At 37.9% G+C, this 14,838-nt stretch overlaps 1 protein-coding gene across 9 annotated transcripts in view; it reads left to right on the forward strand.

Annotated features, from left to right (window-relative positions):
* Positions 1-14,838, forward strand: part of CEP78 (centrosomal protein 78) — a 29,791-nt gene that overhangs the window by 11,036 nt on the left and 3,917 nt on the right. For 5 of the 9 annotated variants that reach the window (XM_054054547.1, XM_054054546.1, XM_054054544.1 and 2 more), the window contains 7 exons: positions 2,516-2,624; positions 3,256-3,273; positions 4,320-4,455; positions 5,410-5,455; positions 6,607-6,750; positions 12,219-12,296; positions 14,044-14,210. In XM_054054547.1, the coding sequence (XP_053910522.1) occupies positions 2,516-2,624; positions 3,256-3,273; positions 4,320-4,455; positions 5,410-5,455; positions 6,607-6,750; positions 12,219-12,296; positions 14,044-14,210 (698 nt within the window). The remainder of the gene's footprint in view (positions 1-2,515; positions 2,625-3,255; positions 3,274-4,319; positions 4,456-5,409; positions 5,456-6,606; positions 6,751-12,218; positions 12,297-14,043; positions 14,211-14,838) is intronic. The other 4 variants (XM_054054549.1, XM_054054551.1, XM_054054552.1 and 1 more) reach the window with 3 other exon arrangements.

Here is a 14,838-nt window from a genome sequence, read left to right on the forward strand (position 1 = left end):
GGATTGTTTTTCAACTGTCATTCTTGAAGCAAGTGACCTAGTAAATACTATGTTTGACCCACAGATAAATGTAGTTGCATGAATCATCATCCCTACTACTTCTTCCAGTTTCATCTACTCCTCATTTCAGATTTTTATCCTGCCAAAGGCTGTCATTAAAACTCAGCAAAGTGTCAAATTTGTTTATATCTAAGAAGTGGCAGAGCTACACCTGTGCCATCTCATCATGGCACCTCTTGTATTAACTCTATGGTTTTGCTTATGCAGAGAATATGATAAGGTGTTTTACAAAGAAAAGTTTGGTGGGCTTTTGAATAGCCTCATAATAATAAGCCCTAACTACAGAAGAGTATGTCTTGGCTGCCACAAATAGCCTCTAATATACTATCACCACTTACTTACTGGGTACAAGTCACAGTAGCCCTTTCATCCTATTCTGCATAGAAACTGATTATTTTGCTTTGATTTTCAATAGTGTGTATAGGTGCTTGCCTTTTGGGTTGTGTTTCAAGTTTGAAAGAAGAGGTGCCTGCTACTAATTGATGTCTTTAAATTTGATAGGCAGCTGAAACACAGAAAGGTTGTATTACCCTAGCAGCACTGTGTAGCTTGTATGGTGGATTGTAGTCATAGATACTATTGGGTGTAATAGGTGGTGAAAGCTTGTGCAGATTCTGTGAGACACTGAACAACTAAAGAGAAAAATCCACTGAAAGTGTCTATAAAACAAGTTAGTTTCATAGTCTCTGCTTGGTCTTGGGAATTAGTAATTTTTCAACTCTCTTAATGTTTCCTGTCTTCATGTCTGCCACACCTTGAATAATGTGTTCAGTTTTGGGCCCCTCATTACAGGAAAGAATTGAGGTGCTGGAGCGGGTCCAGAGAAGGGCAATGAAGCTGGTGGAGGGACTGGAGAAAAGATTCTTAAAAGGAGCAGCTGGGGGAACTGAGGTTGTTTAGCCTAGAGAAAAGGAGGCTTAGGGGAGACCTAGTCACTATCTACAACTACCTGAAAGGAGGTTGTAGTGAGGTGGGTGTTGGCCTCTTCTCCCAAGTAACAAGTGATAGGACAAGAGGCAATAGCCTCAAGTTGCGCCAGGGGAGATTGAGATTAGACATCAGGAAAAATTTCCTCACCAAAAGAGTAATAGGGCACTGGAATGAACAAGCTGCCCAAGGAGATGGTTGAGTCACTGTCCCTGAAGGTATTTAAAAGACAAGTAGATTAAGTGCTCAGGGATATGGTTTAGTAGTGGACAGGTGCGGTTGCACTCGATCTCAGAGGTCTCTTTCAACGAAGTGATTCTGTGATTCATACTTAGATGTTGTAGAACAGAAGCAGGCACTTGGACAAGAGGCAGGCTACTAAGCTAGATAAACTTTAGGTCTAACTTAGTACAACTGCTCCTTTAGGTGTGTAGTAAAGCAAAATTGAGATACTCTTGCTCTTTAAAGTTAATAGTTTAATTTTATTCTTACTTTTTTTTTTAGTTTAAAATGAACAGTTCACTTGTCTACAGCTGAATCTAGCTCCTGAGACCCAGCAAAATTTGCACGAGGATTATTTGAGTCCAAAGCTTAAAAAAGAAAAAAACCCGTTTTTCTTGTCAATGATAAACTTGGACTAAGTTTGGTTACTTAGAGCACAGCAATGGTTCTTACATGTGTGTTGGGTATGAATAACTTTGGTAAATTGTTCCTAGTACTCTCATCTGGAGTTTAGGGCTGTCTGAGATAAGCGTTATGTTAAAATTGACTGCATTCTCTTCGACAGCTGCTTCAGTGCTAGCTATAGCTTGATGCACACTGAAAAATATGTGACAGTGTAACTTAAGAATATCTGCCTGAAAAATATAACTTCTGTTGGGGAATGGGAAATCTTTAAGAATAGAACTGTTGCTGTAAGGAAATGGAGTTTGAAGTACAGCAATTGCCCTTGATTATCACTATGCCTTAATTTTAGTTTGGAGACTTCAACTGTGTAAGGATGAATTTTCATTACAGGCAGTGAAAATTAAACTGTATTTTTTTGAAATACTAACTTTATTGGTAATACAAAGTCATGTTTAGGGAAGCTTTTACTACTCTGGAGAACTGTGGCCTGAGCCAGTCATTCCTAGCAAGCCAACTTCCTGAGAATGAAAAGCAAGAACCAGTTTCCTTTTTATAGGGCTGATTCCTTTTTTTTTTTTTTTTTTTTTTTTTTTTTTTCCTGTTTTTACTATAAAAGGAGAACTGTTCTGCACAGGAGAAAGGAAAGTGTTGGATGGGATATTATAATAGTAGTCTGGGAACATTTTCTGATAATGTAGCACTCAGCCTGTCATTGAATCTGTGTTTGAATTGGGGCTTTGTGGGATTTTTGCTTTTCCTTAATTTTACGTGTTATTATTAAGCTTTCTGAAACTAGCAATGTTCTCCGTATACCTGATAAAAAACCTTCTCACCTTAAATGAACTCCTTTTTATATGCCAGTCACTAAACCAATTTGTCTTTATTTTAAAAAAACCTCCAGTATATGTGGCTGACGTCTCCGTCTTCTAAGGATGCTTTGAAAACTAGACCAAAGAAAAGAACTATTGTCCTAGGAAGTGGTCGAAAAGGAAAAGCTACTATTCGTATTGGTAATACTGTCTTTTCTTTTCTCGGACTGTAGTAAATTCTGTCTACAAAATATTCTTTTTTAAAGTTTAAGAGCTTTAATTATAAAATATACATTGTCTGAATGTCAGTGTTTTGCAGAATACTTGTCTTAAAAGAAATCCTATTTATTCTCAGTTCAGTGAGGTGTCTTCTACCATCAGTGGTGTCTCTAAGAAACTTGCTTTTTTAGTGCTAATTAATTTAATTTCCTTTCCTTTCATTTCATTTGGCTGGAAAAATGGTTGGATATGCTGACTTAAATATATGGCAGCATTGCACATATTTATTCTAAGTGCATCTTCCCCCTGGGCTTTCACTTCTAGAAAGCTTGGTGGTAGTAAGTTGTCTAGTTCTAATGTTGTAACCTTTCTGTAGCAGACTGTCCTGTGCCAGAGCAAACAAGCATACGTTTTTTACTTATGTATGAAATGTTCTAAGTTGTATTTTTTTTTAACTTCATGTAAACCTATTATAAATAGTATGTTTGAAATAATGTAGATATCTTAAATATTTGTAGTTCAGTACTGATACCTGTGAAACACTATATATTTTTCAATAAGTTCCTAAAATTTTCACTGTAATATGTTTTACTGTCTTTCATCTTTGCTCTAGTTATCTGGAGGCAGAGAGGTAAGCATAAGTCAAATTGAAGTCTTCATACAAATAAGCTGTGATCAGGGTGATGGCAGAAGAAAATACATGACTTAAGTATAGTTGAGGTGTTTTTTGGTTTTATGGGGTTTTTTGGTGTGTTTCTGTGTTTGTGGTGGGTTTTGGTTCTTTTTTTTCCTGTGATACTGTGTGTGGATTTTTTTGTTTGGTTGGCGTTTTTGAAGAGAGGTAGGGAATCAGGAGGTGAAAACTATTCTATATCCTGTTTACTTGTTGGGAATGGAACAAAATCTAGAATTCCAGCACTACAGTTATCCTTTTTTGCCATTATAAAATTAGTTATTTTATTGACTTCAGAGAAACAATAACCTGAGTTCTCACTAGTTTAACTGTATAAAATACTAAGTGAACAGTTTTTTGGGCTTGCTTCTGACTCAGAGAATCTGGGGCAGATTGATTATCCACACTAGGTATTTATTCTGAATTTACATTAAGTGATAGTGTACGATTTAAATAACAGCAAAAGACTGGACTAGTGAACATGACTTTTCTTTATTGTTCCTATTAAGCGAAGATATTGCTGGTGTTCTGTAGAAGCAATCTACATGCTTGAAGCTAGAGCTGGGACTCATTTTGCCAGTTACAAAACCCACATTCTTCAAACCGAAGCCACTAGAGGGCAAATTGAAGCACATAGGTAGCCTTGTCTTCCTGGACTGTCTAAGCTCCCACTTGAGACAAGAGTTAGATATCTGAAATTAATAATGTGAATATACCTCTTTAGCTAGAAAACCTTTTCCTTTTTTTGAATAACATCATGTCTTACTTACATCAACCTAACAGTTAAGTATATCAGTTTATACTTGCAAGAAGATAAGTTGTTCAGCGTTTCTGAGAAGCAAAGCAAGAGTTTTTGAACCTTTTAGCAAAATTAGACTGAAAGGTAGGTTTCATGCAGTCCCTTTTATTCCATACAAGATGTTATCTGTGAACAGTAAGCTGTTAATTTATATGTAAATATCTAGGTATGAGGAATTATCTTTTCTCCTTGCTGTTCAATGCAGGATTAACATCTAAAAAGTCTGTAAGTCCTGGGGGAAAACAGGCATCAGTGAAAGACAGTTACTCACCAAAACCACTACCACCAGGCACAAAAGGCTTCCTGCCTTGGCGAACTGCAGAACGTGCAAAGAGATGCAGGTGCGGTTTTCATAGTATTTAAAAGGAAATTTGTGTATAAATTTGTATACAAAGGAATTTGCATAAAGAAAAATAAAACCTGCATAAGTGTAGTGGGGAGCAGCATTTGTTTTTTTAACACAGATATTTTAAAGTTACAGAATTTCATATTGGATCTGTAGTTTTTTCTGGTTTTATAAATTTTGAGGCTGTTACATAAATTCTAATCCAGTAAGTTTTTAAAATACATAGAAAGGTCCAATTTGATGGCCATAGGACTATCCAGCTGTAGCAAAAAAAAGCCCCACACAACCAAACCCATCTTGCTTGCTAGTTCTTTTCTTACTAATGATTTATCAGACTTATAGCTGAAGATGCAATTTAGTTTTCTAAGCTTGTTGTATAGTTAATTTAGCATCCAGTATGAGATGCCTAGGTATTTTTTCCACCTCTCCTTTCTGCTGTTTCCCCTAATGCCAACAGGATTATTGTGATCGTCTAAGCCCTGTGAGGTAAAATAATAAAAAGTTGTTATATATGTGAGCTGTATTATTATCGTGCTTCCTTTTGAAACAGGTTTTGGTTTAGTGTATTCCATAGACCCTGGATTTTTAAAAGGGAGGCTATATAAACTTTAAAACAAAAAATTACTTTTATCATAACTATTTTTATTAAACTTGTTTTTCAAAATGCTAAACACCATATTCTCTTGTTGATCTTCATAATAATTAACTAAGCAAGATGCCTATTGAAATAATTAACATACTGTAATGATGCTCTAATTCATGATTAAGTAGGGGTACTAACAGAACAAAATAAGGACATAAAAGGAATGTTAAAGGGATGCAATGCAGTGTCTGCTTCTTTACACTTACTCCTGGAATCCTCTGTTTGGAAATGGAAGTAGCAGTGGTTACGTTATAAGCTTACTTTCCTCAAAAGTGGTTTGTTTTGTTTTTTTTTTTTTCACTTCAGAGGAGGGCCAGTGGATAGTACTGAAGAATTACCAGTGAAGATTCAGGTATTCCTCTCATGTGATGGTTTATTTAGTAGATGAATGCCTGAAAAAAGATCAAAGTATTCTTCTAGAATCTTATTGTCTGAAGGTTAAGTCTGGAACATACTTTTAAAGTCTCTCTTTCGTAGCAGTGCAAAATAGTAGTTTACTACAGCATTTGGTTGAAACTTTTTTGGTAACTTAGTTTATTCGCATTTCTGTATTCCTGTCTTTTGGTTTCTTAGGTTTAGGAGCAAGCTCAGTTTGAGTATGGGCACAATCCCTCCTGAGGCAATAAGGAGAATTTACAGCATTTTTTTCTCTGAAAGGTTCTGCTCCCCCTTCCTCTCTTTCCTCCTTTTGCTTTTGGACTACATACTTGTGTTTGCACCTACCTGTGAACCGTTGTGGTAAATGTACCAGCAGGGGGAAAAAAAAAGCTGTCTTTCTTCCTTCTTTTCCACATCTCATTTCCATCTCCCCGAACCCACCCCATTCACCAGAGAAAAGCTGGAAAATTGTTTCAGTGTGTACTAATGAACTAAATTGGCTCGCAGAAGGATCTGATGGTTGCTGAAGCTAGCACACTTATCCCCTGCTCTGGCATAGACTTCCCATGGGCAGCAGTACTTTGGGAAAACCTGCCACAGTGCAGGCCGTCCACTGGCCACAGTTCCTTCGGCCTGTCCTTCTGCTCTGGTACGGTGTCTTCTCTGGGCTGGAGTGTGAGTGTCGACTCCAACGTGGAACTCTTCCTCTGAACCTGGTGTTTCTTCTGCTCTTTCTCGTTCTTTTTTTTCCCCCTCCTGCCTGTCTTGTGTTTCTTGCCCTGTTTTAAATGGGCTTCTTCTGAGACACCACCGTCTTGGCTGCTGGGCCCGAGTTCAAGCTGGCTGGAACCAGCCATGTCTGGCACCGGGCAGCCCTGGCTGCTTCTTATATGTTAGGCCCTGCTGCTAAATCCTTCCCACGTATACCCAGTATAAGCACGTGTGCCATTTTTATATAGTTTTATGCAAATTTATTTCAAAATGGTATAGCTTGACAATGCAAATGCGTTGTAATGGGCTCTGGGAAACACATTTTATTTAAGCTTTTGGTACTATTTAATCTTTGATTTTATTGCACAGTGTAATGCGGTAAGTGAGTATGTTTTTCTTCTCTGATGTAATTAGACAGATAGTCCTGTGAAAGTGACAGTAGAAGGTGCTTCTACATCTGAAACTGGAGACACAGAAGATTTAGATGATGTTATCCATCATCCTGATTTGGCAAAATCATCAGATAAGATTAATGTAACAAGGAATAAACAATTACAGGTAAGAAGCTTGTTGTGTTCATTAAACTTCATAAAGGCAAATCAATTAAATCATATTTTATTCGGAAAACTAGGCTAATAACCAGTTATGGAGCAGGATTTCTGAATAACTTATATTTATCCTCCATTATGTGACACAGACTTCAGTTTCAAAAGGTGTGTGTCAAATATTCACAGGATTTCCAGTCTCTGAATACTTCTAAAGATGTGTACATTGTAAGTGTACCGTTGAATCAGGACCGTAGTAAGGAAGAAATTCACTTAATACACACAGCTGCAATATACATAATTTTTCTGTTCTTGTCTTGAATCATGGTTCACAAATCTTATGATCAGTGTTATTGCCTGTAGTATTTCATTCCAAATATTTCATATATATAATTTAAATATTGTAATGATTGTTGTATGAAAATAATTTTAAAAATAACTGATAGTGTGTTAAAGCTCCATTTTATAATTGACCTTGGTAACAAACTCTTTTAATTTGCTTTTTATTATTACCTCTCCTACTTTGATAGTTCCAAATAGCTGGCAGAGGTGAGACTTGCAAATGTCTTGACAAGTAATGTTCTTATAAAAGGAATGAAAGACAAAGGGTGTGTTTTGGTGGCTCAGTAACAGTGCTGAGGTAATGTAGCATTGCGCCCTCAGGCAGAATAGCTGAGTTGTTTCTGAAGTGTTGCAATTTGAATTTTGTTTGGACAATTTGCACTGTGTCCAAGTGAGTATTACTAGAAATAATACCTCTAGTCAGTCTGATTTTTGTGGTGGTCATGAGAGCACTGCACAGGGTGAATGAACTGTTCATGTGTATAAATGTTAAGACACATATGTGTCTTTGTGTAAGCAAAATTAAGTCAAAACTTAACTTGTTTCAGCTCTCGATGTAATGGGAGAGTTAAGGTGGCTTAGGGTTACTGTTGAAGGGCAAGAGGACTGTACAAATACTGTATAAAAGACTACCTGCCTTTTTTTGAGCTGGTATATACTTTTTGTTTATGGCTATACTTCTTCTCTCTATAACTTTTGTTCAGGAAGGTTTCCAAGGTTTTGATATGTTGCTGGGACTTAGAAGAAAGTTGCTATGCAATTTTATGTGGGTGATTTCGTATTACTGTTTATGTGCAGTGTGTTGACATGGTGCTGTACAATGGCTTCAATGCTCTCATCAAGAGCATTGCATCTGGAGTCATGGAATTCTATGTCATGTGTGTATTGTGCCAAAAACTTCTGTGCAGGAAGTATGGTGCTTTCAGGAAACACTCAGTATCTTTATCCTTGCAGTCTGGAGAGGGAGGAATATTACTTTCAGGACACACCACAGGAGCAGACAGTGTTCTGTGCTTTGAGGAAAGATTGTCGTATTGACCTGTATGGTTAGTGTTACCTGTAGTATTATGTATAGGGTGACTGTAAGAAGGGAGTAATTTGTGATTAATTTTATTTTCCTGGGAGGTAAAAATACAGATTTTAGGACCCGACCCCAAAAGTGGTTCTAAATTTCCTGTGTTTGTAAAGGTCCTGATATCCCTGGTTTGGGTTGGGTTTTTTTTTTGTTTGTTTGTTTTTTGGTTTGTTTTTGTTTTGGTTTTTTTTTAATTTTAAAGCAAAAATCCTTTTTTAGGCCATAGTAACGTATCTGACATTACGGCCTGGAACTGTTTCTGTGCCTTACCCATCCTTCTTGTTACACTTTCACATTTTGTCAGAACAGAAGGGACAACTTGTCACCATTGAATTATAAGGTCTATTTCCCTTACTCTCACTAGTACTTTTCCACTTTTTGCTTCAGTCTTTTTCTTTACTGTGTCTGTTTTCATGTTTATCTGATTGTAAGGCAATATGGAGCAAACCTATGTAGTTCAACAAGGATGAGTGCAAAGTCCTGCATCTGGGGAAGAACAATCCCATGCACCAGTATTTGCTGAGGGCAGACCATCTCATAAGCAGTGTTGCAGTAAAGGCCTTGGGGGTCTTGGTGGACAAGCTAATGGTGTGCCTTTGTGGCAAAGAAGGTGGATGACATCCTGGGCTACATTAGGAGGAGTTTAACCAGTAGGCTTAGGGAGTTGACAAGCTATGTTCAGTGCTGATCGGTCAACACCTGGAGTACAGTGTCTGGTTCTGGGCTCCTCAGTTCAAGAGACATGGGAATACTGGCAGGGGGTCCAACAAAGAGCCACAAGAGTGGTTAAGTGACTGGAGCATCTCTCCTGTGAGGAAAGTCTGAGAGAGCTGGGACTATTCAGCCTGAAGGAGAGAAGGTTCAGGGAGTGATCTTATTAGTGTATATAAATACCTGAAGGGAGAGTGCAAAGAGGACAGAGCCCATCTCTTTTCATTGGTGCCTCGTGACAGGACAAGAGGCAGTGGGCACAAACTGAAAAACAGGAGGTTCCCTCTGAACATCAGGAGACACCTTTTCACCGTGAGGGTGACTGAAGCACTGCCACAGGTTGCCCCAGGAGGTTGTGGAGTCTCCTTCCTTAGAGATAGTTAAAAAACGTCTAGACACAGTTCTGCGTGGCTTATTGTAGGTGGCCCTGCTTGAGCAGGGGCTTGAATCAGATGACCTCCAGAGGTGCCTTCAAACCCCAACTACTCTGTGATTATGCAGTATTTTTCCAAGTTAGTTTTCAGCCATCTTAATGACTCATATTGGCTGATGTAATTGGGTAAGTTCCAGAACCAGAGCACAGTAAGTCTATGGCTGATATTGTGAGGGGGGAAGTGGAAGACACTTTTTATCTCTGTTAATTGGGCTTAGGTACAGTGGTTACACAGCTCTTCCTGCTGAGTAGGGAACTGCTTGAGTAAGGAGCTGACTTGAGGAACTGATCTAACTGAAAAGTAATCCAGGATATTTGGCTGTAGCAAATCTTGGCACAGCCTTTCAGTAAAGTGTTGGAACTAGCTGTGCTAGAACAATGATGGGATAGCAGAGTGGGAATAAACAGTAAGAGCTGGGAACTCCTTCAGTTGTCACTGTGCCAGAAAAGCTCTCCAAACATCTCTTGATGTCACTGAGTGAGAAGACTTTAACTAAAGTATGCAGGTTAAGAATTAAGAATTTCTCTGCACCTTTTTGCTCAAAGGTGTACTACTTGATAATGTTGGTTGTGGTTTCATTTTTAAAAAAAAAATTCCCTTGGCTAACAAAAAGCTTAATTCTGCTTAAATGAAAAATAAGAACTGATAAATATTCTTTCTGTCCACTAGAGGGAGTCAGAAAGGTCATAATTACCTGACAAAGAATGTAGTTTAGGAAACTCCCAGATTTTGAAATTTTAACTAAGGATATAAATGGTGAAGTTCATCCTTAATGTAATAAACAGGGTAGCTCTACACATTAATACTGTGAGGAGCTCTTATAGCAACCTTCCAATACTTGAAGGGGATCTACAAGAAAGCTGAGGAGGGACTGTTTACAAAGGCTTGTAGTGATAGGACTAGGGGCAGTGTGTATAAACTGGAGAGGGGCAGATTTAGACGAGACATAAGGAAGTATTTCTTTACTGTTAGAGTGGTGAGACACTGGCAGAGCTTGCCCAGGGAAGTTGTGGCTGCCCCATCTCTGGAGGCGTTCAAGACCTGATTGGATGGGGCCTTGAGCAGCCTGATCTAGTGTGATGTGTCCCTGCCCATCACAAAGGAGTTGGAACTGGATGATCTTTAGGGTCCCTTCCAACCAAAACTATTTGATGATTCTATGATATTGCATATAGTAATTAAGGACTACAGACAGATTTTCTATTCAACTTCATCTTGAAGGCTGTCAGTGCTATCTTTCTGGACAACACTACTAGAAGGCTCAGTCTTGTCGCTTGGATGTACATTTTAATCATTTTTTTCTGCAGAAATACTAGAAGATTTTGTAAGCTAGTTAATTTCTCAAAAGCAAATACAAGAATAAAGCATACATACACTTGTAATTTAATAGTACCAAATGCAAGGTAGCGGCCTTTAAATGTGGGCTTCTTATACTGCTTATGAGGAAATGAAGCTGTAGTTCTTGTCATTTTTTTTGTGAAGTCAGTCCATAACCATCAAATATTGTGTACATCTACAGTGTGATAAATTGTTTAAACAAAACTACAAAACTTCCGAATTTCTCTTTAATATCTTGATATTTTAACTATTTTCTAAGTCTGCCCTTTGAAAATACAAACTAGCAACTTTAAGAAAAAGGTCAGCCCTGTCATCTTTAGAATTGTCTAAAATACATCCACAACAAATATAACACATAACTAAGATTTTTAAAGTAGAGTTGCTTGCCAAAAAAACCTACACCCTAGAAACTTTAAAATACCTATATACATATGTGCACACACACTATAAATAGAACCGTAAGAATTCTGAAGTCTATATAGTACTTGTGACTGCTCTTCAAAGCTATGTTACAGGATTCCAGCTTAAATGTCAAGTTGTGAATATAGAATGTTATTGTGTCTTTTTTCTTTGCTGTGCTTCTGTATCTATAAAAAGATTTCTAACTCCATGCCTTCTAAGGTTTTCCATGCCTTCTAAGGTAGACTACAATTGTTGTGTTTGTGAGGGTTCTCCTTAGAGATTTTCCACACACACCCCATGCATGGAAGTGATTTTGTTACACCATGGGAGTTAGATGCTGTTGGATCTCTTTCCAAATGCTGTCTTTGAAGTGTGGTTTTCAGGTGTCTCCTGGCATCTGACAGTCTTTATTGTGTGTTCAGGTGATAAAGATATGACTAGCTTTCTAGTACGAAGGTTAGCTTGGTTGATGCTAGTTTAGGGATCTTAGGAGTGGGCCTCACTGGATAGTAGTAACAGACCCAGCATCTTCACCCTGAGTGGTTGTCACTGAAAGGGCTATATCTAGAATATTTTAGAACCCGTGTCTCAGAATCAGATGCAGAAGTCCCTTGCATCCTACAAGACCTGTGAAGACCATTTTGCATTTGTAGAAAGATTAGTTTTACTATGCATTCTGTTCCACATCAATTTTCTCAGTTGATTGCTTGTATGAAGTGCAGTACTATGCTCTTGAAGAAGCTTTTGATAGTAAACAAAGATTTTCAGTACCTTTTGGATCTTTGCTACTCTGTAGAACTGGTTGGTAAGATGTGTATAAAAGGTTAGCTGTGTTTAGTTCAAAATGAGGTTTGATAAGTTGAAGAGGGAGAAATAGAGAAGAATGTACATGATGCTAATGTCATAGGCCCAAGAGACTTTTTCTATAATCTCATGTTACATATTGCTGTATAGCAGATTTGTTAAGTGAATCACACTTATTTCCACTTTCCTGTGTTAATTTTTTACATGCTAGAGTTAGGTACTGGTACACCTGTGATCTGTTCTTGTAGAAGGTATGTTATTGCTTGGAATGCTGTGTGGTAGTTGTTAATTGGACCTGTTGAGTTTTTGTATAATATTTCTTGTTGATGTGACATTTTGAGATAAATTTCATGATAATTATCTATGTTGTGATAGCTGGAGCTGGAAGAATGTATTGAAAAATTTAAGGAAGAACAAAGAGCCAGAGTAAAGGCTGAGGAACGGGTAATGGAGGTAATGATAATTAACTGTTAATCATCTTTACTTTTAAAGGAGGCACCAAATAAACTGTGCACTTGCTTAGTTAGGAGTAATTAGCGATGACCTCTAAAGTGGTAGCTTCCAGAGTTTCAGTTCAAAGTCATATGAATCATCTATTAGCCCAAGTGCAGTGATGAAATCTGCATTTAGTAATGTGTGTTTGTTCTCCTGATACTATTCCATAGCCTTGAACTCCAGGTCAAGCTACCGTTTCAATGTGTTTCATTCATTTGGTGAATTTACATATTACTTAAGATCTAGGGCATCCTGATGTTTGTTTTTCTTGAGAAAATGATTAAATCTGTTTGCAGTTTGCAGCAGATGGGTAGTTCTTTGAATTTTCCCACCTTCTTCATTATGACTTGCACTGAAAAAGCTGCCTGTTGCAAATGTTGTTTAATTTTGCTGATTCTTTCCATTTGATTTCTAAGTTTTGTTTCTGCAGGCAATAAAAATGTTGGATGGTTTTGTGCATAGCATGTTGGCCATAGCTGTCAGCTATTGAGAAACAGTTTTGAATTATAACAGGACCTAACAACCAACCATTCACAGTTAAATTGTAAGGTCTATTTCCCCTCCGTATATTGTTGCTGACCTGAAAGGAGCCCTTTGCATCGTAAGCAGAATTTCATGTAATAGAGTTGAGTGTAAGATAGTGTAAACTAATTGACTTGTTTCCTAGATGTGATCTGGAGAGGAATGAAAGTGTTGGTACCCTTTGGAACTTGAGCAGCGAGTGGTGCCCACAGTACAGGGAGCAGATGCTCACAGAGGACTCTGCACCCTACAAGGTTCATTGTAGTCCTCTGGTGCAGCCATCCCCATCCTCCTGTGAAGTGCGCCAGTGGACTTTGCTGCAGATTTTTGTTGTTTGAATACTTAAATGCTTTCTAGGCTAAATACCAGGGCAAGAAATCTTCCTCTGTCATGCTAGACTCCTTGCACTTAGCAACTTGTCTGAGGAGAAGGGATAAACTAAGTAGCAGTAGATCTCTAAAATGTTCTTTCTGATGCTAGTTTAACAGCTACAGTGCACTACCCAGATCTATAATTTTTTGTCCTTCTCTCACAAAAGATGAAAGAAGGAAAGCCTGTGGTAGCAGTGATTGCATACCTGTAATCTTAAAGGTGTGTCTGAATTGATGTTTCTGTCAAACACAACCCCCTGTATATCCCACGGTTATCATTCAGCTTTCAGTTTGTCATTAATTTCACTAATGTTCAATGTGGAGAAAAATCAGATCATCTTAAACTTTTTGCACAGTGCAAAGGAGAGAGATGGTAGTATGTGTGCTCTCTGATAGAGAGGGGTGAATATAAATAGAGCATTGGCCTTCATTAGGGTTTTTTACAAGTAAAACAATTAATGTGTCATACAATACATGCAAAATAACATGATATATAAGCTAATGTTTTGCTTGCACTTGCCCTGCAACATTCTGCGCATACTGAAGACAGTGCTGAGCCAGCAGTTTTGAGTGCCTGCAGCGATTTCACTATGGCAGCGTAGAATTGCAGCCATGGATGAAGAAACCTGCACAGAGCTCACAACTGTGCCCTGAATATTTATGGTACAGGAAGCTCTATATCAGTTACCTGGGTATTTATCTTTGAGATACTGCTGTATAGGTAAAGGTGGGGTTGAGTATTTAGGATTTTTTTAACTGACAATGATGGAAATCACTTTTACCTTTTTCTCCTTCCCCTCCCCACCTCATAGCTGGAAACTGAAAACGCAAGATTAAGGAATCTAAATATCTCCCTGTCTGAGATTCTTCGTGCACAGTCAGTAACCAACATGATTTTGGAAGATGAAAGTGTTCTAGGCAGCATTGAGAACTCCTTCCAAAAGTTTCATGCATTTTTAGACTTCCTTAAAGATGCTGGGTAGGTTGTCACTTTACTTAAGTCTTACTCTTTCTACTGAGTTCTCTTTCCAAAATTATCTTCCCAATGAAATACGCTACCTTCTCCCCACAAGATTTCTAGGGCTCTATAGAAGGAGCATAAGTATGTCTTTACTGTTTAGTCTTTTCTCAGTGGGGAAAGAAAAACATGATCCAGCACTGCCCAACTGAATTCAGGTATTTGTCCTCGGGAAAGGCTTTCAAAAAGCCCATCCAAAAAGAGGAGAAAGCTTCTGTTAAAGCATGTTTCCAAGTCTTTATCGGATCCTCTGTAGTTCTTAGTATTCCCTTGATATAAAAGGCTTAAAATACATTTGAAGTGGCTTCAGGAAGTGTCCTGTTGCTTTGGGTTCCCTGTTACTAACTAAAGTGAAGAAATGTAAATGGATGTATCTGGCCTCTGTAGTTAAATTCTGGATTTTATTATTCAAATATTTTAGAGAGAATCGATTAAAGTTTGTCTGAAGGCTCTACCACTGTACCTGCAGATTCTTAAAGGATGGTTCATCCTTCTCATTTTTCAAAGAATTTTGAGTTAAGTTCTTAGACCTGTTTGGTAAAGCTTATGTAAACAGACATAGGAATCTTGCCCAGGAGAATGAAGGAGT

Source organism: Cuculus canorus, chromosome Z (genome assembly GCF_017976375.1).
Source record: "Cuculus canorus isolate bCucCan1 chromosome Z, bCucCan1.pri, whole genome shotgun sequence".
In the NCBI taxonomy this organism is placed as follows: Eukaryota; Metazoa; Chordata; class Aves; order Cuculiformes; family Cuculidae; genus Cuculus; species Cuculus canorus.